This window comes from Toxorhynchites rutilus, chromosome 1, assembly GCF_029784135.1.
Source record: "Toxorhynchites rutilus septentrionalis strain SRP chromosome 1, ASM2978413v1, whole genome shotgun sequence".
NCBI lineage: Eukaryota > Metazoa > Arthropoda > Insecta > Diptera > Culicidae > Toxorhynchites > Toxorhynchites rutilus.
In genome coordinates this window covers 13,743,454-13,767,527 of record NC_073744.1, presented here as the reverse complement: position 1 = coordinate 13,767,527, position 24,074 = coordinate 13,743,454, and the positions used below count along the sequence as shown (strand labels likewise).

At 41.6% G+C, this 24,074-nt stretch overlaps 3 protein-coding genes across 8 annotated transcripts in view; 2 read left to right on the top strand and 1 right to left on the bottom strand.

Moving 5' to 3' along the window:
• The window catches only part of LOC129763369 (L-asparaginase), a 25,121-nt gene extending 4,304 nt beyond the window's left edge, over positions 1-20,817 (bottom strand). Inside the window, exons 1-3 of one of the 5 annotated variants that reach the window (XM_055762395.1) lie at positions 20,774-20,817; positions 2,407-2,757; positions 1,251-2,236 (exon numbers count right to left, since the gene is read on the bottom strand). In XM_055762395.1, the coding sequence (XP_055618370.1) occupies positions 1,251-2,236; positions 2,407-2,743 (1,323 nt within the window). In that variant the 5' untranslated portion in view covers positions 2,744-2,757; positions 20,774-20,817. Of the gene's footprint in view, positions 1-1,250; positions 2,237-2,406; positions 2,758-3,295; positions 5,804-20,736 lie in introns of those variants that run through there. The other 4 variants (XM_055762385.1, XM_055762361.1, XM_055762372.1 and 1 more) reach the window with 4 other exon arrangements.
• On the top strand, positions 12,328-24,074 carry LOC129763390 (N-acylneuraminate-9-phosphatase). Of its 2 annotated transcripts, none has more exons than XM_055762416.1 (3): positions 12,328-12,658; positions 22,234-22,716; positions 23,320-24,074. In XM_055762416.1, exons 1-3 carry the CDS (start codon positions 12,452-12,454, stop codon positions 23,656-23,658), a joined length of 1,029 nt encoding a protein of 342 aa, XP_055618391.1. In that variant the 5' UTR covers positions 12,328-12,451; the 3' UTR covers positions 23,659-24,074. The 2 variants fall into 2 exon arrangements, with proteins under 2 accessions (XP_055618391.1, XP_055618380.1); XM_055762405.1 differs by lacking the exon at positions 12,328-12,658 and adding an exon at positions 17,611-17,835.
• LOC129763362 (neurochondrin homolog) lies at positions 14,122-16,896 on the top strand. Its single transcript, XM_055762349.1, has one exon. It carries the CDS (start codon positions 14,565-14,567, stop codon positions 16,746-16,748), a length of 2,184 nt encoding a protein of 727 aa, XP_055618324.1. The 5' UTR covers positions 14,122-14,564; the 3' UTR covers positions 16,749-16,896.

Below are 24,074 nucleotides of genomic sequence, written 5' to 3'. Positions count from 1 at the left end.
TTAAACGTAAAAATAATAATTGTATTGATATCAACACAATTTTATTCTATTGATTTTCATGACATGGGACGCTATGACTCAGGAATAACATTTTATTGAGAGGTTTTTATAGCTGTTTCGATGATGTTGTTTGGCATCAGTGTCGAAAAAATAACGATGCTTCCACCAATACAAACAAAACCATTGCAGAAGATTGAAAAACGAAAATTTAACTTTCAGAGCACTTGCTCGAGTTTTCCGACGTTCTTCACTATACGGTGCGAAAGCAGATGAAAATTTAATATCTTGTGAGTAATCGATTAGAGTTTGGTTGGTATTACTTGATGGGAAGTGTGCGAAAACGATCATTTTCTTCACACTGTTTCGCAAAATTATTGATTTTCGGGCGAGAGGTGAGGGAGGGAGATGAAAGAAATGAGCGCCATTGTGGCAGCCATTTGTGGCTAGCTTCCACCTTCACCTTAAATTCATTCACGCTATAGATACAGTGAGAAACGCACGTGAATAAATTCGATATTAGTTTTTCTAGTTTACTTTGTGGTGTAAAATACTTTTTCTTGATTCGGATTAATCCAACAGGTGCATGTATGGGCAATTTAGTTATCATCGATGGTGTATAGAATCAGAATGTTTACTTGACCATCCTGATAGAATATGAAGCAAAGTGTCAACAAAATGGGATGTAATCGAGAATTCAAGTTTTACTAAGGCAATGACTCAGAGCACAAAGCATATAAAGTTCGCATATGGTTACATTACAATTGCCCAAAAGTTATTGATATTCCTCCACAATCTCTCGACATCAATCCCAGTAAAAAACTAAGGAAGTTATCTTTGTACAAAATTTAAAAACCATCAAATTTATAAAAATAACGATTTTAAAAACCACTTGATGGAAAAATGGATGAATATTCCTTCAGAATACACAAAAAAATACGTGGATAATGACCAAAAGTCGGCTAAAGATAGTTGCATACTAATAATGGAATTTAAAAATTGGTCAACGCCTTCGAAATCTGAATATGAGTTCCAATTAATTTTCATACATTACCACATACATTCGCCATTCTTGGAGAAATAAAAACCATTATTCTGAAAACAGATAGTAATCCTTTTAAGTCTCATGTGACACTATGATTTTATCTGAATATAATGTCCTCAAAGCTTGTTTTCGACTTTCAAAAGAACGGAAAAGAGATCTGCATGGTGTTGTACGATTACGAGTTTGAGTTACTGTTTGGACAACGTACCGTTTTCTTATTTTCGTGATTCCATTCTTCCTTACTCAGCACATATGCCAGCTTGACCAGCGCTGCCTCAGGCGTCATATCGAACCCTGGGAATACGTTGATTTCTTCCAGCTGCCTTCCGGTTTCATACAATCCAGAAACCGCTCCCTCATTGCATTGGGTGCAGTTCACAATCAGTACCCCGCGATCAGTTGCCTCTCGTAGCGCTTGTACTAAATCGGCCCGATTCGTGGGGATGTTTCCCGAGCCATAGGTTTGTAGAACCACTCCTCTCATCGGAGGCTGCAAAAATGCCTTCACAGTGGATGTCGATATGCTTGGAAACAGACGCAACAAGCCCACATGTTCATCCATCCGAGTGTGCACACTAAACTTCTCAACCGTGCATGGTCGGAAAATTAGTCGATAATCGACCTCCACATTGATTCCCATCTTTGCCAGTGGAGCCGCATTCGGCGAGTTGAAAGCATCCAACGATTCGCTGCTCACCTTGATCGTGCGATTGCCTCGGAACAGACGACTGTTGAAGAAAACACAAACCTCTGGAATTACATAATTTCCCGCCAGGATCAAGGCAGAGGTAAAGTTGTCTTGTCCATCGGTTCGAGTTTCAAAAATCGGAATTTGGGAACCAGTAATTATGACAGTCTTGCCGAGGTTCTCAAACATGAAGGAAAGCGCCGCCGCCGTGTAGGACAGAGTGTCTGTCCCGTGAAGGATCACGAAACCATCGAAAAACTCGTACGACTGCTGAATATCGGTGGCAATGCGAACCCAATCGGACACTCCCATGTTGGAAGAATCCAGCAGCGGTTCGAACTCCGAGATCTGATATAGTACCCGTCGATGTTGACCTTCGACGTAAGGTAATATGAGTGGTGCCAGACTCTTTGCGGGTCCGTAGCGTTTGGTTGCGTACGCGTCATCGTGCATATTTGGGTATGTGCGTATTTTGCGAACGAATTCATTGGAACGTGGCTCGAGTGCTAAAATAGATGCGAATAGATTTCCATTTAGTTTGAGGTGAACCAGTTGACTGTTCGTGCTATCGATACGTTATTACTAATTTAAAATCGCGTCAAAAGCGTCATAAATGAGGGGTAAATATTTTTCTGGGTTATTTATCACCTTCGTGCAAACAGGACCGACCACCTACCATTCTTCTCGTTGCGCATCATCCCAATCGTTCCACCGGTGTAGAGAACAAGTACTTTCGCCTCTGGATTCTCGGAGGGTATTTTTCCATAGCTGGAGTTTCGACGCATCCCCAACTTCTTCAGATCCAGATTTCCACTCGGATGAACATCCACAAGTTGTTTGCGTTTCCAGGGCGAACCGGTGAACGGAGCATTTCCGTTCATATTGGTAGAAGAGCCCACTTTTGGCGAAGTATTGGATAATGCTACGGCGTTGTTTAGACGCATCACGAGACCTTTATCATCCTCGCTAGATTCCATGGAATTCGTGGAGACGGCCTTATCGGTGGTATCCATCGCGCTGAGAGAATCTGTAAATGTTGTATGTGTTGCATCATTATTTTACATCCGAAATATCCCAGAGTGGTCACTGCATCATGTATGACTAACACCACGGTAAACATACAAACGGCTTTATTGGCTCACAAACTGTTAACTGCCAAGAATCTGCGTTGTATGTGTTAAATGAACGCTATGCTTTGAAAATTATTTCACCGCAAAAAGTGAAAATTTCGTCACTGCTATCATATCATCAACACACATTTGCTGCTGTTATCTAATCAGAGATGAAATTCAATCCGCTCGCGGAACGATTGTAATACGATATGATAAACACTTCCTGAGCACCGGCGAAAATGTACACGCGTGCAGAAAATAGGTCATGGTTTCCAGCTTTTTGAGGCATGCAGAAACTCAAGGCGGAGATTGTTGAAGCAGCAGTAAGGTTCCGTGGTAACGAAACCAATCACAGCTGACCATGACTCCGTCGGCAACCGGTCAATAGGGAAAGTTGCTTACGAGTAGCAATGGATTTTTTTAATTGTTCGTTATCCTCTTTCGACTACTAACTTCACCAAGCGGGTACGATTGCAATCCACTGACAATATGTTTTTCTATCGGCTCAGCTGACACACGTTTACCTCTCTTGAACAATCTGTCCCGACACAGGCAAGTTTCCCAAAAGAATGCTACCAGGCAAAAGTTTTGCTATGGTCCGAAAAATATTCGTACTGCACTAAACGTTTATGCGTACGCGCACGTGTACTCGGATTTCGGCAAACGTGGGCATAACTCGACGAAAATTGATTCTCGGCCTATGCTTTCCTCCGCTAGTAGTAGCAAAAAGAGAAGAAAAACGTATGCTCTGTTTACTTGAAGCACTGTCCGTTGTCACCATGACGAGAGGAGCTGCGTGCTGAGATGAAGCTGAGTTGTTGTGTTCGTCTGACTGGCACGATACGACTGATGCACCGATAGTGTAGTGAAGCTTATTTTCTTATGTTTTTTGTTTGTCGTTCGAAAATTCACACATTTTCCAGTTCATTTCGTTTTTGTTCCGCACTTTAATCAGAGATGCCAGGGTACCCTGTGTTCCTCAGGTAGCGTGGACTTGCTCATAGTCTAGAAAAAAATTGCGGATCTTCGTTCCGCTGTTATAGTTGTTCAAGATAAGGTTCGAAGAATGGCAGCACGGCACGACCGACTCAAATATCTTTCTAACGACAACAATAAACATCTGTAGCGTGTTATTATTAGCGTGAAAAATACAAATAACATACATTTTTGTGTTGATACCAGCCTGATAAGAATGTGTAGGCGTGAATAGTTGATTAAATCACGATAGGGCACTTGCAGAGCGCATATGTATCAGTAATCTGTTGGTCAAGCAAAATTGATAGTTGCATAGGAATTATATGGATCGACAATATCGAGCTTCATTTTAAATAATTATTTTAGTGAAATAGTTACAAAAATTACGCGCTATTCTATATTACTAACATGCCAACGTATGTTTCTCTACCTAAAGTATTTGAATCGTTTGTTTCAGAAACCCCATGAACGCCTATTTTATCAAAATCGACTTTTTGGCAGTTTTTGAGTCCATGGGGGTACCTACAACTACTATCAAAATTTAAAAAAAAAAAGTTCTACGAACCCCATTTATTGGGGTTTCAGATAGTCGTTTGTATGAGAAACCACATATGTTAGCGATTTATTGAGGAGCGATTGGATGGAACCTAGGACAAATTACGACATTCTGTATAATGTAATCGAACCTTCCTGTTCAGTATGGGATGAAGGTGGGTCCAGTGTTCGTAATGTATGAATCATGTTCTACACTGATGGGAACCCACGAAAATGGGAACAGAGCAGGTGCCGGAGTACATGGTCCCAGAACAAAAATGTCTGTGGCTATGGGAAGCTGGCCAACAGTTTTTCAGGCAGAAATAGCTTCAATAATAGAATGTTTAAATATCTGCCTCAGAAGAAAATACAGATATGCTAACATCTGCATATTCTCAGACAATCAAGCGACACTTAAAGTTCTAAACGCTTTTATATGTTCTTCAAAAATTGTCTGTCGATTAAGTCAGATAAGTTCGGTACAACTGTACTGGATTCCTGACCATTGCGGTAAAGAGGGAAACGAGCGAACAGATCAACTTGCCAGGAACGGCTCAAGCTCACCCTTCACCTTTCACACCCTCCACTGGGCTGTGGAATTTCTGACTGTGTAAGCTGAAGAAATGGGATGACCGCGAAGTGATTGCCAATTGGATGGATGTACAACTTAATCAGGAAAAAAATTAACACGCCGACTATTGAAATTACTCAACAATTGCTGAGCCTTAGTAAGAAAGAAATCAGCACATTCACTGGTCTTATAACAGGACACTGTCCGAGCAAATACCATCTTAAAAATATAGGTTTAGCCCAAGATGATATTTGTCACTTTTGTAATACCGAAAGCGAAACCTCGGAACATTTGCTCTGTAACTGCGTGTGTGACATGCTCAGTTCTGGCAACACGGAAATCGTCAGTTTAACGATCAAGTGGGCTGAGCACTCGGCACATTTTCCGCCAGCTTATCAGCAGGCAGTCACCGTTCGTCTTCGGGCGGTCTCCGATTATCCCGCGGATGCTCTGGCACAGACTGCTGAGCTCTAACAAGACGCAGACTCCATCACCTTGCTATTTTAGAGCCCAAGGAAATTTGGTCTGCGTCGCCGATCAGTATTATATATTTTATCAAACAGAGTATTCCTGATTGACACCTAACTCGCCATAACTTTCAGTCTAATCCTTCATCGATAAGCAGTATATGAGCGTGAAGTGTAGTATAAAAAAATGGGGTATACCACAATAGTTCAAAGTAATGGACGCAGTGGTTCACACCCAACAGGGGAAAATACCCCATGAGCCCAAATTTTTCAAATTATCACCACGGGTGGAACTGCGACAAGTATACAATTTCATTCATTGTTATCGATGCCGCAAGAAGCATGCCCAACTCAACATAATCGGAATGTCTTTTGATTCGGATTGCGACCCGGACACGACCCCGAAATGTAAACGTGGTGTTCAGCGGAATACAAAGCGGAAGCCATGAAAAGGGCAAGTAATGAATCTAAGTAATGAATGGCATACAAAAATAGGAAGGAAAGGTTCAAATCTCGTCACCGTCTAACTTCTTTTTGTGGTTGAAAATTCTTTCGGCAGCCCTGGATCAATAAGCGTATCGTTGTGCTTGCCCTGCTACACAATGCACGATTGGATGCTTCGGAAAGGTATAATTAGCCCTCAATTAAGAACTGTTGAAGTGCACCAAGAACACTAAGCTGAGTTGTAGGCAAAGCCCCGTATTACCATGTACTTCTCATAGATTACGTAACGCAAAACGTATCCTCTATCTCCCTCCATAACGTATTTTTGTATTCCTTACGTATTAAGAGTCAAACAAATAATGAATGAACAATTCGTTTGACATTTGACGCGACGGTGCTGCTGCAAGCATAGACTGCATATGTGAATTGATAGAGACGTGGAAGTTCTTTTCCGTAACGTTCTATGTGAATCGCACATAACTCGGAAATTTATTTGTTCAATAGATGGTTATACCGGGATTTTTCTGAGTTACTTAAGGTTTGATTGCTAGTCCAATGGACATACACAGTGCATTCAAAAAGTTCCGGGACTATGTTGACGTAGGACTACGTCTTACATTAAGGGTGTCAAATCAGAAAACAAGTTTTTATGAAATAAAGTTAACGTTAGTAACTATTTTTGATGTGCACCCGTGGCCGAGTGGTTAGCGTCTCACATTATGATGTCGGGTATTCGGGTTCGATTCCCGTTCTGGTCGGGGGAATTTTTCGTCGAAGAAATTTCCTCCGACTTGCACTGTGGTCACGCGTGTTCTAGAGCTTGCCCCTCAGAATACATTTAAGGCGGCTTAAGAAATCTCAACTAAGTTTTAATAAATGACGCTACTTAATGTATACATTGAGACGGTAAAAGTTCCACTGGGAACGTTAACGCCATACAAGAAGAAGGAGAACTATTTTTTATGCGAACGGATTTTAACGATTTGCATACCAATCGAATCGGAAATTTTCTGAGATTTGTTTGATATGCTATATATTACATTCCCATAGTTCTTATATGGTTTAAATTGATTGATTATTCAATTGCAAGCATTCCCATTTCCCGACACATTTCTTCTGTACATTTGTGTGCTTTCCCGAACAGAGCTGTCAATAACGGGCAACTTATGCAGCCGCTAGAATAGAAATAACGAAGGAGGATAGCGAAAAGAGAATATTTGCGAAGTAAACTTCGTTCTTGCATAGTAAGTTAGCTGTCGCTAGCGTATAAGTATTGCATCTCCTCTGAGTAAAATTTTCAGAATCTTTCTGTGCCCGAAACAATATTTTTTTTCATAAACGGTCATTCTCGCGTTGTTTCATTTGTATGACTGCAACTGAGTGCATCGGTTAGAGGCGTATTTGATGCTTGTTGAATGGTGATGCACGGAAGATGCCTCTCGTTAAATACTGCGTGTTGTTTGCATTACCAAATGTATTTGGTAGTTTTCGACCGAGGATTTTTCTAAGGGTGGTGTTCATAGTGTACTACTTCCTTAATGCCGCCTTGGCTTCGTCAGCTTTGTTGATTGATTGATTCTTTGTTTTTAAGAGGCTTTAAACTTTGCAGTTCATTCGCCTCTAGTCATCTTTGTGGTATTTCCTGAATGTGTTTGGTGGAGAGGTATTTACACGCTGGTTCTGGAAGAGAATAATGGTGAGAATTGTGTAGTGTATCGTAGCTGTTTGTAGTAATGATTGTGTTTTGATATAGTACTACGTCTTACATTAAGGGTGCCAAATCAGAAAACAGGTTACGTTTATATGAAATAAAGTAAACGTTAATCACTATTTTTGCTGCGAACGGATTTTAATGATTTGCATACCAATCGAATCGGAAATTTTCTAAGATTTGTTTTATATACAGGGTTTTCCATTTCGGGCTTCCGAAAGTATATAGCCCTGCGCTGACAACCGTTTGACATAGCTGTCAACCAAAGCGTCATATCGTTAGTTGAATGTCTGCCATTTTGGATGCTGGATCGTTTTAGCATCGCACAACGTGTTAATTTTGTTAAACTATACTAATGTAATGATGAAAAACCGGCAAATGTTTTTCGAGCATTACGGACGGATTTTGGTCGTCATGGACGGCCTACAGAGCACACAATCGCTAATGTAGTGCGTAAATTCGAACAAACTGGATCCGTAGCGGATATTGTGAAACCTGTGCATCATCGTAATGTGCGTTCGGCCGAAAATATTGCTGCTGTTGCTGCCAGTGTAGAGGATGACCAGAATGTTCACGGCCAGAATGTTCACGGTGTGCTCAGCAATTGGGCTTGTCAAACACATCATTGTGGCGAATTTTGCATTTGGACTTGCACCTACATCCATATAAAGTCAAACTGGTACAAAAATTAGAGCGTGGTGACCATGGAATGCGTCGGGCATACGTCGATTGGGTAAACGAACAACAGCAGCAAAATGCTGAATTTTCGCATCAAATTTTCTTCAGCGATGAGGCACATTTCGAGCTCGGTGGCAATGTGAACACCCAAAATTTCCGTATATGGGGCTCAGAAAATCCACACGTGATTGTTGAGAGGCCATTGCATCCGCCAAAAGTCACTGTTTGGTGCCCATTATGGTCTGGTGGAGTCATCGGGCCATATTTTTTTGAAAATGAGGACGGCGAGACGGTAACTGTGAATGGTGAGCGCTATGGCCGCATGTTAACCGATTTTTTTTGCCACAAATTGAAGATATGGATACGGATGACATGTGGTTTCAGCAGGACACCGCCACGTGCCACACAACACGACCGAACATGGCCATATTGCGAACGAATTTGAGGGACGCATAATTTCGCGTTTTGGTGATGCCAATTGGCCGTCATGCGATTTGAACCCGCTAGACTTTTTTTTGTGGGGTTATGCGAAAGACCGTGTCTATGCCAACTCTCCGCAAACTCTTGAACATTTGAAAGACAACATTCGTGAAGTTATGACCGAGATACCGCCCCATATGTGCCGAAAAGTCATCGAAAATTACCTGTTCCGGATCAAGGTGTGCGAGGAAGCCCTAGGTGGACATTTGAATGATGTTGTATTTCACACATAATGGCATAAACCAAACTTTAATTTGAAATAAAAGTTTCATCGAAATTCGGATTCTAAGTGTGTTTTATTTCAATTTACTTTCGGAATTTAAAGTTGGAAAACCCTGTACTATACATTACAATCCCATAGTCTGTATAAGGTTTAAATTGATGAAAATTGGAGGCATTCCCATTTCCCCATACATTTGTTCTGTCCATTTTTGTGTTTTCTCGAACGGAGCTGCCAATAACGGGCAACTTATGCAGCCGCTAGAATAGAAACAACGAAGGAGGATAGCAAGAAAAGAATATTTGCGAAGTAAACTGCACTCTTGCATAGTAAGTTAGCTGTCGCAAGCGCTTATTTATATTGCATCTCTCTCCTTTCCTCCCCTCAATATTCCACTTGAAGTGCATCTGGCATTGCATCTTGGTATTGCAAGCCATGCAATCATTTCAGGGTCCCCGGAACTTTTTACATTTTACTAATATTTCGCCGTATAACTAATCATTGGTAATATTAACCAAAAAATTCTGCATGTATACCTATTCTGATGAGGAGGCGATCCAGACAGTGGAAGAGAAGATTGCAGCTTGGAAGCAGAATTCAGTGCATGGTGCCCACCCCCATCAACTGGACCGGCCACACGTCGACAAGGCCGCATCTAATCTGTGGCTAACGCGTGGTAAACTCTCTTCAGTAGTAGAAGTCGGCATGATAGCCATCCAGGACAGGATAATGCCGACGAGAAACTGCAGGCGGTACGTCTGGCATCAAGACGTTGATGACATTTGCCGGATGTGCCATCAACCAGGTGAAAACATAGAGCACATTATGGGAGGCTGTCTCGTTTTAGCCAACTACAGCCTACAGCCAACACCGAGCGCCACAACAACGTGGCCCGTATTGTTCATCGACAACTGGCGCTCCAATGTGCTCTACTGGAAGACAACGTACCAAACTACCGGTACCTGCCTGCACCTGTCCTGGAAAATGACCGTTTCAAGCTGTACTGGGATCGCACTGTTCTGACCGACCTCTCGATCCACCACAACCGCCCAGATATAATGGTTTACGACAAGAGTGACCGCAAAGTCACCATCATCGATGTCGCTATTCCACTGAACCAGAATCTGGAGGTTGCAAAATCTGCAAGTACCGACCATTGGCCGTGGAGCTCAAGGAACTGTGGGGGCTAAGGGAGGTCCCAAGAATTGTTTCAGTCGTTCTCTCTGGAACTGGAATTGTCCCGAAGACACTTCTGGAAGCGCTGAAGGTGTTGAATATGGAGAAGGAATTGGCCGGCATCCAAAAGTCGGTCATCCTTAGCACCTGCGCGATTGTCCGACAATTCCTCGGTCAGGATTAAAACAGCACGAGCATGCAGATACGTGCATTCCGCAGAGCCTAGTCCGCCTTTGGCATTCAGAAACCCGGGGGCAGGTGAAAATTCTGGCTAGGTTCGCCTAGTTAAGAAGTGAGATAAGTCTGCCAAAAAAAAAAACCTATTCGGATGATTAGTTACTGGACCCAAAGCAGTTTTTTCCAGTGAACAGCTTTCAGCTAATTTTATTAAATTAGTATGATATAAAACAATTCCTGATATTTCTCCTTGTCACAGACTATTACTTTTCTAAAGTTCAAAATATTCAATTTTAGTTGTAATCATGAACAATTAATTAAATCCAGTTTTTTCTCCCTTGAAAATTATAGATTTGTTCAGCTCTTCAATTTTCTGTCTGCTCTCTTCGTTTTTTTTTCTTATAGAATGATCTAGCAATTTATCAAAATTCACGGTTGCTACGATTACGTAGAGATTACATATTCCGGGAACATATTGGGGTAAAAATTGAGAATCGAAAATCAAGCACATCGTGAAAATTGACCAATTTCAAACGCTTATTGCTCAGTCATTTCATGATGGATTGATGGCACTCCATAACAATTTTTTATATTGAAGAAAATAATATAGGTCATGAGACTAACTATCGAACAATTGAAAAATCTTAATCCCTATGCTAACGGAAATAGTTACTTCTGATTGGTTGAAATTGACGACACATGCGGCGAATCCCTAACATAGACATGAAAACCAAATTGCCTGAAATCGACATTGCAAATACATGAAAGTAGGGGGAGCTTTTGTTCCTACCGAAATGTATTTCCTAACAGAGACATCAAAGCCAAGCTGCCTGGGGCCTACGGCATTGCAAATTCATGAAAGTAGGGGGAACTTTTGTTCCTACCGAAATGTTTTCAATAGAGCCATCAAAACCAAGCTGCCTGGGGAAAACCGGCATTGCAAATACATGAAAGTAGGGACAGCTTTTGTTCCTACCGAAATGTATTCCCTAACAGAGACATCTAAAATTTTTTATTTCATCCATATATAGCACAGGAGGCATCTCGTCTAGGATCACAGAGGGCAGTATCTTTTATCTGATACGCACCATCTAATGACTGTCTATCATCCTTCTGTCATCAACACTCGGTAAACACTGGTGGAGTGAACAAACAATACCCAACAACCAAACAAAACGGTCCTTTTCAGGGCCACAAATCATTATCAAAGAGTTTAACGATGTAATTCATAAAACATATCCAAAATCAACAGATAGCCTAACGGAATCCTACGTCAACTATGTGGTCGTGTCTCGGACACAACCCTCTTGTGACTTTTTTAAATTAATTAGACTCCGAATTTTAGTGCAATGCTCATTCCATCGTTCCATAAAATTATGGCACGAGGGGTTTTGCTATCTGGAGTTGACGATGCCACCAATTTTTCGGGAGAGTGTAGTAGGATCCAAGACGGGTCTATGGTACTAGGTGAGGCCGTTTCGTCACTAAGTTGGTTAGGGGAGCGGTATATGAAAACAGTACGGAAGAAAGCAGAAGGGGAATTTTTTCCTTGAAGTGTGAAAGAGACAGACTGATCACGAGCGAGCTTGGGCACAAACGTATTGTGTTTTGTTTACAAACAAAACACAGTAGACTTCCAAGATGGCTGAAGAGTGGTTTTAGCAAGTTGGCCCACCTTAGGATATACTGCTACGCGCCTTGGTAGGATCTAGTAAATAATTATTGGGTTCAATCCTGAGCGGACAATGATTTTTTCGGCTTGGAAATCTATTTGACATACCATAGAATCAGCAAGCTCGCGTATTGTAACAAACCTTTGTAGGGGAACATAATCATATTTTTTTCAGATCGTCTTCCAATTTAAAAAAAAACTAAAACGGAGCTCCTTTCCGAATAAACATATGAGCAGATTGTTTGAGATTATTTTTTAAACCAAATTTTAATACAGCGGTACCCAAACTGCAATTTCATATGTGGTTCCAAATCTGGCTCACAGATAGCGCAATAGCACTAGCTGGTCCTTAACAAACTGGCAACAGTTATCTCCTCCTCTCGGCAGACTGGCAGACAGTCTCACTTTCTATTTGATAACAATCGCTATCAAACGCTCGGTGCTGTGAAAAGTACGATTTTATATTTACATTCTTGCTCTAGAAGTCAACAATTTCGGCCAAAAATGACGACCAAGTACGAGGTAACGAAACAAACGATCGAAAGATACGGCAAGACCCTTTTCGGGTCACGAATCGCGGACGGTGGATTGCAGCTCTTCGGTAGCAGCACCGCTCCCCAGAGGTGCAACAAACCTATTACGACGATTTTCTTCGACCTGGACAATACGCTTATACCCACTCGGAAAGGAGATGCAAAAGCCTGCAGCAAGGTGAGTTTTTCCACTTTTTTTCCTTCCTACGGCATGCGACTGATAACGACTCGAATGTGTCGCGCATTAAATACCTATAAATAGCTCTGGGTATGTTCTGAGCGTTTTCCTGGTATGATTCATATAGCAAAATTGTGTACAGAGACAATCGGAAGCTATCTGTTGATGATTCTTTCTAAATAATTCGTATGCTCTGAACGACTTAGCATTCACGGCAAGTACAGCCACTGTCAATCTGCCTTCGATTAGAAAGAGACTCACAATTCTTGGAAGGTCATAAAATCAAAATTTATTTACCCATTTTGTCTTTCTCTGTGGTACAATATTTTTTCTGCTCTTTTTCGTTTGATTTTCCTACACGTGCACATTCGTGAATAGGATTGGGCGATCTTTAGAAAAAGATCGATCTTGCTGGATCGATTTTCTAAACGGCGCAGGGATCGATTCACTGATTAAATCGGTACCAAAGAATCGATCTTTGCTGAATTGATTTTTTGAAAAATCGAATGCCTTTTTTCCAATTTATTCACTTGTTTTATATAAGTATTATATTTTCTTTAAACGTGAAATGAACATTTCACATTTCTATTCAAACACCAAAGGCATTTCAATTTGATTCTCAGAATGAAGGTCAAAAACAAAAGTTTGAAAGCCCAGAAAAATTGTATTTTCCATGCATTCATTCTGAACCGTCATCATTTAATTAAATAAATTAATTGAAAATTATTATTAGAAATTCAACAACTGATATTCATCTCCGCTGACAATACTCCATTTAGCATTTAGTCGAAAGTAGTCTCAGTTCTAGAAAAGAGCGCTTCAGCTGGACCCGATGTCAACCATTCTATCTTGACACAATTTTCACTGGCAATATAGTGAATTTAATGGTGTAAATATAACTTGTGAACACTTGTATTCTAATGACCAAACTTTCAAAACTGCTTCTCCTAAATTTACGACCAGTGATTTGACAACCTTGGAAGATGTTTATGAAATTGTGGTTTTTGGTGAGAATCAAAAACTGAAAAACAAATTTACAATTTTTTTTCCTACGATCAAAAAGATAGGAAAGATGCCATTGGAAATCGGGGAGGAAAAGATCGATCGTCAAAATATCGATCCAAGTTCGCCCGATGCTATTCACTGTCACTACTTTGGCATCCTCGAAAGCTATCCAAATGTTCAAATCATGTTTTTAAAATTTGTCAGGTGGTGAGATTAAAATCGATGTACATTGAACAAAAAAAACTCTAAGATCGAAAAAATCGAAGGAAAAAGATCGATCTTTACGATTTTTTAGGGTACAATGAATCGATCCAAAAAATCGAAAATCGAAATGGAAAAGATCGATCTTCTGAAAATCGAACCAAGATCGCCCAATCCTATTCGTGAACCTTGACGAACGAAGTACATAGAAGTGTTAGTGCAATCGTATTCTCACGATTCTCACTGCGGAGAAATGTCAAAATTTCTGAACCAAAACACATGCCGTGTGTCAAAGATTTTTCCGGCTAAGTGCGTTGTAAACCAAAATTGCTCCCGGAACGTTTTTAAATGCACACATTCATTAGAAATCCACCCGACTATAAATTGCAGAAGTGCACGCGCAAAGAGAGATAGATTCTAGAAAATTAAGTTGACCGGAAATCGTTCTTGACTGGACATCGAAAAAAGTCATCTTCCCGCGGGAAAGCTTTCGCTCGTGCAAGTTGCCGCCAGTGGGAGAGGGAAAACATTTTCCATCCGCCTGATGAAAATTTGCTCCCAACCGTTCGAACGTGAGCTGAGCAAATTAGTCAAGATTTGTTCGCGGAAGCATTCGGAACGGTTTGCGGCACACAGAACACTGCGAGCGTTTTGGGAGAACTGAACTGATTCGGAAAAAGTCCCATATAAGGAAGTGGAAATGTCGGACCAAATAAGTGATCCGATCCGGAAGTGTGCCATCATACTGAAGGGAGCGAAAAATGATTCGGAGAAGTTTGCCGCCCTGTTTATGGTTACGAAGCTGATCAAGGGGAAAGATTGTAACGCAGCCGGCAAGAAGCTGCTGTTCGATTCGATAGGCTTCGACTTTGTTCGACGACTGCTCACAAGCAAGGATGGCCCGGATGCATCCGCCTACCAAAGCGTGGCGCTCTCGATACTGAGCTGCTTCTGCGAAGATGAGGAGCTAGCGACACACAAGGACATGCTTGATAGTATTCCGGTTTTTCTGGAGATCGCCTCCACTTGTGATGATGACGAGTACGACGACAATCTCATCGTGATTAACGAGGCGTACCACTGTCTGCAGAGTATCGCTGGGAGTGAGGTTGGACGTCTGGCGCTGAAGGAACATGGGGTTATTAAGAAGATGGCTGAGATTTATACCCAGCAGAGTTTCCAGATTGACGAAGCTCTGACGCTGATCGTAACTCTGGTCGCTCAGTTTGGACCGGGTTCTTGGGAGGAAGATCCAAAGCTGTTTCATGCGTTGATGCAGCGTGTTTCGCTGGATTTTGAAACAGATCACGCCGAGCGGAAATTCGAGCTGGCAGAGATGATTTCGGTGCTGTTGTTCACGTGCAGAAAGGAGCTGATCTCGAAAACCGTGGAGGGTGAAATATGGCCTGAATGTTTGTACAAGGGCGTGAGTGATGTGTTGAAAAGCAAGATTGGAAAGGCTCAACGTGATCCTACCTTGAAATTGACAGCTCATATTTTGGAAATTTTGGGCATAGAATGGGTGTTGAGTGATACGGAGAACCCGAAGAAAATGTTCCTTCTGTTGCTGCAGCTAGCTGCCATCGAAGTTCGCATGCAGATGGACAACAAGAGTTTTAACCAGGTTCTAGTTCAGGGGGACCTCATCACCGCTTGCTTCATCATTCTCGAACTGTCAATAAATTACATGACAACCGACCAGCTGGAGTTGGACCAGAAGGATAAGCAGCAAGTATACACCGGACTGAAGGGAGCCTTCACTGCGGTTTTGTCTGTTTTCACTAAACTTTCGAATGACACCAAAAAAGATAAGCTCCAACCGAAGGAAAAAGCATTCGCCTGTGCCATGGTTCGAGTTCTGTGTGCCTGGATGGCTCAGGAAACCTCTGCGCTGAAAACTCAGGTCTTCAAACTGTTGCCATTTATCTTCCAGCTGGCGAATAGCTCCTTCTACGAGTCCCGCGATCATCGAATTAAGGCCAGAACCGAACCAACACTGGAGCAAGCCCCGGCCGACGTTCTCCGTGTCACTTTACCTGCAATGTGTCATCTCGTGGTGGAAGAGGATGCACGTAAAATTTTCCTCAAGGAGAAAGAAGAGCAGGTCTTGTACGATTGTCTGCTGTTCCACTGGTCAATTGCTCACTACAAAAAACCTCCCATTCCTCGTGCGGAACGTCTCAGGCGCATGAATGAACCCGATCCAGAGTTGACCCCACAACAGCTCGAAGAGATGAAAGACTCCCGAACAGCTATTGTCTCGTTGTGCAACATTTTCATGAACATTACCGTACTGGAGCCAAAAGTGGTCGACGAGAGTCCCGTTTTCGATCAGCTGATTCGGTTCATTTTCGAGAATTTACCCGAGTTGAAGGACATCCCGGAAAATCTGGTGATGCATGGGAACCTGGCCGTGCTGGGATTGCTTCTACTCAAGCAGCAATCCACCAAAGTGAAGAAAAACGATTTCTCCATCTGTCGCTACATCCAAACGACAATTCGCTTCCTCTGGGATGCGTACAGTATCGACGAATCGAACGATCCCCAAGCGTTGGTCGTGGCCATGTCCTACAAGGAGTACTGGTTCGAGGTGATGGAGCTTTGGTTCCTGGGAATGCAAACCATGAGCGGCATTATAAAGCTGATCCCATGGATATCCGAGTTTGCCATCGAGTCGGGCTGGGCAGAGGGAATAGTCGAGACGCTGCGGAAGGTTAAAATCGGTACGCTACCACCGAACGTCAAATTGGCCTACGAAGACTTTCTGTCGCAGCTGGTGGATGCCAACCCATCGGTTGCTGCAGTGTTGAAGAAAGCGGATGCCCTCAAGGTTTGTCGCAACCATCGGATGATGGAGCTCGGCAAGAAGCTGTTTGGCGATTAAAACATAGTCTGTTAAAATAATATTCTTCTGATTCTGGTGCGACTGAGTGGATCCACGCGACACCGCTGGGCGTGGTGAACAATACAAAGTTTTTTTTGTGAATGTATTTGGATGTAATAAAGCAGGAAAGCTGGTAGCAATTTCAAAAGTATGTGTGTTTTTCTTTGTGGGAAATTTCAACCACGATCCCGAACTGGAAATCAGTCCGAATCGTCCCAAATCGCTGCGCGTGTTTACCGCACTCATCCCATTTCGAAATGCACGTTTTTCCTGTGTTTTATTTTTCCTGCTCCAACTAAAGAATGAACCAACTTTGGGACGGTCGTGTGGTGGGTTATATTTAGAAAATTTCTCTCGTTCCATCGAATAGGCCGAATCGAGGTTGGTTCGGTTTAAATGGTTCACATTTGCTTCCCGTTCCCGATCTTCACTCCGTTTGGGTTGGTTTTATTGCTTGTCCCACGTACTTTGGCTTGGCGGAATGCCGTATTTTGCTCCAATGTTTGTTTTTTTGGAGAAGGAAAATAGCAACGGCACCTACGCCATGTTGCACACGAATTGTGTTCATGGCTTAATAGCAAAAGGGGGCCATGCGGATCATGCATTCGGTTGAGTTAAGTCGGCTTTATTTGGGATCATCTTTTTTCCTGCCTCCGCGCGACGGTCGATATAAAATGAATGGTGGGTGTTTCATGTTGTTATTTGTAGACTAAATCTCTTGGATTATTTGGGCAAATATACAAACTACGAAGTATGACTGCAGCGCATTATATATACTGCGCTTCATCGTTTTTATTTACAATTGTGTTGCTAAAATTCTGAAAATCAAGGCAATATGATTAGGATTGGAAACCAAAGCTCCGCATAGATTCATACCATGCAGTCTGCTAGTGCATTTCACATGACGTGGAAGTGTGCAACGCTTAAGGGAGTTACCCGAACGCTACATAACAAATCTTGCGCGCAACAAGCAATAGTTGTTTTGCCGGCAAAAGTGTGGAGCGCAATGCTCCGAGAAAATGCTATTTTTAATCTTCACTCAGAACAGTTCCTAAGACGCACGAAAAATCAAGAGAAACATGTTGTGGTAAGTAACACGAGTGAATTCTGCTATCTGCGAGATGAACCGACGATCAATTTGCCTCCATCGCGTGTCAAATCTTTATGGTGGTGAAAAGAATGAGGACACCACTCTCTCCAACTATGTATCAGAGAAACAGATCATCTTTAGACTCTGAGCGTTATGACCAGAAATAGAACAAATTGTCATGTGGAAAAATCGGACCACGGACGAACAAAGCAAGTAAACAAGAGCATCCGTTCCTACGCGAAATGGGTACTTGGTTGCATGAGAGGAACTGCGAATGTGTGATGACTACGCGATCAAAAAACAAGTTTTGTCATCGTTTTATTTTCATTGGTATGGAGAAAATCAAGCGCATTCATATTTGTTCGCCCACGCCCCAGGATTTTGTTTCTATTTTTGCTCAAAATTCGTAGGTTCCTTAATTGCACTTTTGGGCCAACTAAGCAGGTGCTGTGGTTTACATTTTTTGTTGTGATTGCATGCCTCAGAAGATTATCTACTTTTATCTTGACGAAAAGACACTGGTTTGAAACATAAAACTTACTGCAATACTATGAAAAATATGCTTCATCGGAAGCCACGGTCTTGGCCTACCTTTAAGGCAATACACGGATTCCACGCTCGTCGAAGCATAGTTGTTTTGAAGCGATTCAATTATCAAGTCAATTTTAGAATTCTTCATAAGATCGGAAAAGCTATTCAGAAAGGACTCCTTGGGGTTGATATCGGTTTCCCAGAGGTCGACATAAACTGATTTTGGGGGCTGACGAGGCCTGAAAAGCAACTGCACAAGTCGTGTTACGTGAACCAACTTGTTAGAAGAATGACTTATATTCTAGTAGAAAGTATTATTGTTGTTATTTGTATTGATAACTAGTTGACCCGGCAAACTTCGTTCCGCCCAAAATGGATTTGTTTTGTTATCAATACCTTCAAACATTCACGTTTTCTTGCTAAGTGAACGTTTATGGGTCCAATTGATCTCCTACTTAATCTTTTACATTTTCCTTTTACTATAAATTTCCTAGTAGTAAACATTCGCTAACTGGGCGAAAAGGGTAGACCAGTTATCGACGTTCGCGTTTTAACTGGCCCGGCATGTAAAACGTCAAGTAAAACCGAGGGGAACTTCAATGAATTGTTCGATTCTCGTTGATCATGAAATTGGATAAAGAAAAGGATTCCATTGGAAGTTTCGCATTGAGTGCGACAACAGGTATGAAATATAATTTGAGGAAATTATTTTACTGTAATTTAATCAATGTTTTTGTCAGGCGAAAATCATGTCAATTTTCATAACATTTCAAATTACATTCGAATGCCCCTCACAGCAAATCTTCCATTTGAATATGGCGTCGATTGTTTACGAAACCCAAACCAAATAACCAGCTGGCAAATATTGTATAGGATATGGAATAAGAAATTTTTGCGTTTTTTTTAACCCCTATGTGGTGTAACATGATCTATGGTGAATAATGTACTTTTTTAGGGGGTCTCCGTAGCCACATTGGTTGCGCGTTCGCTTAGTAAGCGATCGATCGTGAGTTCAAATGTCAGGGCCCTCATTGACCATTTTTGTGTTGTTACAGAATAACTACGTCCACGCAACAATCATCAGCGATGGAGATCGATCCACGGTCGAAATAAGATCGATTCATCCATACAACTGCTCTGCTCTGCAAGAAACATCGGGCTACTGTTCTATAAATAACAAAATGATCAATTAACTGTCTCCGCTGTCCGGTCTAACTTGGATAATGGAAGAACAGATACAAAACTCTTACGCCTAAATGGCTACTGTGTAAATGTACCATATGTAATGGTATAGAAGGAATACTGGCGAATGGCAACCGTGTAATGTACTAATTATAGATATGATAACCATGTGACATGTACACGATTAAAATTTGGCTCTGTTACCGCTAAAATGCTAATGAGCCTAAAATAAATAAATGGGATAAAAAAAACGTACTTTTTCGTTTATTTCACGCCATCCTTAAAAGGAAGTTAAGTTAAGTACTATTTGGTTCTATTTGATATAAATATAGATGGAGAATCTGTGTAAAGGGCATCATCAATCAAATATCTTGGCGTTGTTTTGGACCAAATGCTGCACTTTGACGAACATATTAATTACAGATATATTAAAGAAAGCAGCCCAACAATATGGAGTGCTTTGTAGGATAAATCGATTTTTGACCTTTGAGAGTAAGCTGACGATTGCATTGATTGCTCCACATTTTGATTATTGTGGATCCGTGTTCCTAGCAAACAAAAGACAGTTGCAACGAATGCAAATTTTACTGAACGAATTCATGCGCCTGATATTGAGATGCGATAGACTAACTCCACCAGGATTTATGTAAGAATGCCTACAATGAATGTCAGTCGGCCAGTATATTAAATACTGCATATTCCGAAACATATGTAGAGAATTTTTAAAGAATGATTCGGATTTGCGAACTGTTCGTTAATTGACGTTAGTATAAATGTATGCATGTTGACGAAGTTATGACGGGTATATTATTGTCTTTTTATGTTGAATGCTTTCTGTTACTTGTTTTTTGTTTTGTCTAGAGATAATAATGATGGTATTCAGTTTGTTTTCAGTTTTATTAGATAGTTAGATTGTCGATATTAGATTTAAAAAAATAATTGCGAAGTCTACAACAGTTTGGGTATCGCGCGCGTAAACAGACATGAACAATTTAAGATGAACCTCATTACAAGAGATTACAAATTGGAAGTGGAATGTAGCTGGGGATAGCCCAATCGGAATACTCGTAAAATCCTTTGTTAAATAATTTTTTATGAGTTGCATCAGATCTGAATGCGAGTTGAGAATCCCGTAAGGCGGGATGTTTCTTGTAAATTTCTTGTAAATTCACGGCTGATACGGACATAGGTAATTGTAAACTCTGTGTTCACCGTACACTACCGTACTCAATAACCGCACTCTCGCACTCGCGTCCGAACGTATCGCTCGCTCGACTGTAACTAATTTGCTTCGACCGGGTTGACATGCATGAACTCCGCATCGTACAGCAATACATACACCAAGCGTATCTTTACTTGTCATCTATCAATACCATCGTTCTGTCTCTCGCACACACTGTTTACCGTTCAATGAAGTAATATCGTTACAGTAATGGGTTCAATTCCCGATCGGTCAAGGATTTTTTCGGGTTGGAAATCTTCTTGACAAAATGTCTATCTATGTCTATGACACAATCAGTCCTTTTCAGATTGGTTTATATTGATAATAGAATAGGTGAAGGCGAGCGTGTGAAAAAGTGAGAAATTTCTTGAAAACCCAGAACAGATTTTTATTATTTTTGAATGTAGATGTGAATGCATTCTTTTTGAAAATTTACGTGCCAACGTGGACATTATTCCCAGTCGTAACCCCTATCCTCATAAAGTAGTCCATGTGATATGTGGGCAGCCCCTTAAGTGTCCGGATCAGTGTTGTAAACGGTCGACATTTCTCTCAACCATCACATACTGCTCTTGCGCGAGAGTCACAGCTCAATATGTATTGCGAATGTGACCAAGAAAGCATTGCTCGGTTCCAACAGTCACCTCTGAAATAAACGCACATCCGCAAACACGACAATCAATTGAACGTTTATATATTCTCTCTTTCTGGCGAACGTACCCAGAAGAGCGGTGAAAATATGCTATTTCCATTCTACCATTCGTGCCCATAACCATCCTTTAATTCCGGCTACTTTGACTGTAGTTTTAATGTCATTTGACATTAAAACTGCAGTTGGTATGCATTCTTCTTCTCTCTTTATTCTGCATTCAAGCGTAGCTGCACACATACATCTACCTTCTCACTTATACATCCATACACGATGGATGAAATATAGACGGATTGTTTAGATCAAAGCAACCGACAAACTATTCCCTTTCAAGTGCGAATGTGTTGAATGAACGTTTCAAGCGGTGAACGTTCCCCGTGAACACTGTTGTTTAAATACGGGACGATGAACAGCTAATCAATAAGACGGAAAAAAAACCGAAATGTCATATGGCATTTTTAGGTCGACGGTACTCGGACTGTTCATGTTATGATGTTCATTAATGACACAGCACATACGTCTCCATAATAAGTGATACGATGGTAACCATTACCAAGACTGGTCCGGATGCATTACGATATCACATTTCAACGATATCAATGCAAATGACGTTTGACGGGCAAAGCTTACTAGGATTTGGTATGCAAAATTGATTCCTAAACGCAGCCGTTTCACACTCGTGTGCACGGTTTATGTTCATTAGGTTGTCTTTGTTCAATGAAATTGAATTGTAATACTTGGAGCTTGGATGCTCAGAAATAATAATTATTAGAAGACCTATTTTTTTTCTTCATTTTCCATTTCTCACCAGATTGCAGACCTGCTTCACAACGAGCACGGATTACCCCGCGAGCTGGCAACCGAAAGCTCCACCACTTTTCTAGCTTCCTACCGACGTTGTCCGGACAATCCGGACGTTCCGCTCACGCAGTGGCGCACCCAGATGTGGAAGGATGCGCTACCAGTCAGCCACAAGCATCTAGCTCTTCAGCTGTACTCCCGATGGACCGACTATCGCACTCGATATCTCGCCCCCAGTGCGGACATCATCTCAATGCTGCAGACCCTGCGACACCGCTATCTGCTAGGGATCATCTCCAATGGATCCTCGGCGGGCCAATGGGAGAAGATCGACAGGTTGGCTTTGAGTCGTTTTTTCGATTGTATTCTAGTTTCCGCCGATCTGCCCTGGGCCAAACCCGATCGGAACATCTTCAACGCCGCCTGCCACTACCTAGGGGTGCAGCCGGAGGAGTGCGCCATGATCGGTGACAAGCTGGAAACCGATGTGCAGGTGAGTCGAAAATGGACAAAAGTTGAGCATGTGATATGTGCGTTTAATAATCATCGAGCGCTCTCATACGCAAAGCTTGAACACACACATATTCGAGAAAAATGTATCCATGTTTGAAAGGTTGTGGTTAGAAACAACAACAAAAAAAAAAGCTAAAAATTGAAAGTTGTTAGAGTAGAAGAAATCGAAGACAAACGGATCATGCGACCGGAACACGCTTGCGATCGCACACCCGTTAGAAGGATTCTTGCCGGTAGTGGTAAGTGAGTGCTGTTGTAATAACAATCCTTGATTCCATCATATGTTGAAATTTGAACATCTACTGGTAGGAATGCGCACGGTTCGAATAATAATCACGAAAGTTTCAATCCTGCGCATTTACCCAAAATTCAACGTTCAATATACTCGTTTGGATGAAAGCATAGGAAATATCATATTATATTCACCTAATTCAGTGTGTTATACAAATCCAAACTCTACCAGATTCGTGCGTATAATGTGAATTTTTTCTTTTCCGGCCTGCAAAAATGGTCGTTTCTGTCTTTTTCTCGCTTTTTTTCTTTCCCTTTTCCCATAAACACAATTGTAAATGGTCCAACCCAGGGTGGCGTTGAGTCCAAAATGGGTGCAACTATTTGGCTACCCCTACCGAAGGATCTCCAGCTCATGCACGACAAAACCCTCGACGACCTGGACGAGCACATTCGACCGGACTTTGTGGTGGAGAACGTATTGGATTTGCTATCGGTTCTTCCCCAGTCAACGGGAGGTTCGATTCGACAGCAGCGACCACCGGAGGCCAGAAGGGGCTCGAGTTCGTTCGTGCAGAAGACAACACGCAACCGAGAGGCTAGCTACAATCGTTTCCTGCCGGAGGTTCCAGATTTGTGTAGCTCGAGCAGCAATTCCTGCGACAGCACCAGCAGTATGGAGAGCAATTAAGTTGAGGTTTTGTGTGTTTTCGAAATGAGAAGGGCTCTCTGAAATTGCAATTGCATGTCTCGAGTTTGTGTTTAGCGTTGATATTTGGATAGGTTAGACAATTGATTTGCCATTTAGTTTTTACGTTCTCGGTTGTTCTGACGATTGAGTTGGTGATCTTTGTTTTACTCAGTTTGGTTATCGTTAAGTAGCTTAATTTTACCATTTTCCTTAAACACAGATCAAGATAGCCATCTCAAGTGGGCCAATTGTGGTCGGTCTATATATAGGTGATTTGAGGAGAAGTCATAAAATCAACAGGGACACTGGATCTGCTCCTCTCGACTTGGCGTATCGAAGTACCTGAGATTATTATCATGATACAAACACACAGTGCGATGAAAACGTAACAGAGTTGAAACTTTTATCCATTGTAA

Bases quoted from the DNA above. Each gene is read 5' to 3' on its own strand.
- LOC129763362 (XM_055762349.1), top strand. From the start codon at position 14,565: ATGTCGGACCAAATAAGTGATCCGATCCGGAAGTGTGCCATCATACTG.
- LOC129763390 (XM_055762405.1), top strand. From the start codon at position 17,626: ATGCAGTCTGCTAGTGCATTTCACATGACGTGGAAGTGTGCAACGCTT. The intron at 17,836-22,233 runs GTAAGTAACACG...ATTTCTCACCAG, and splicing joins ATCAAGAGAAACATGTTGTG to ATTGCAGACCTGCTTCACAA. The intron at 22,717-23,319 runs GTGAGTCGAAAA...GGTCCAACCCAG, and splicing joins AGCTGGAAACCGATGTGCAG to GGTGGCGTTGAGTCCAAAAT.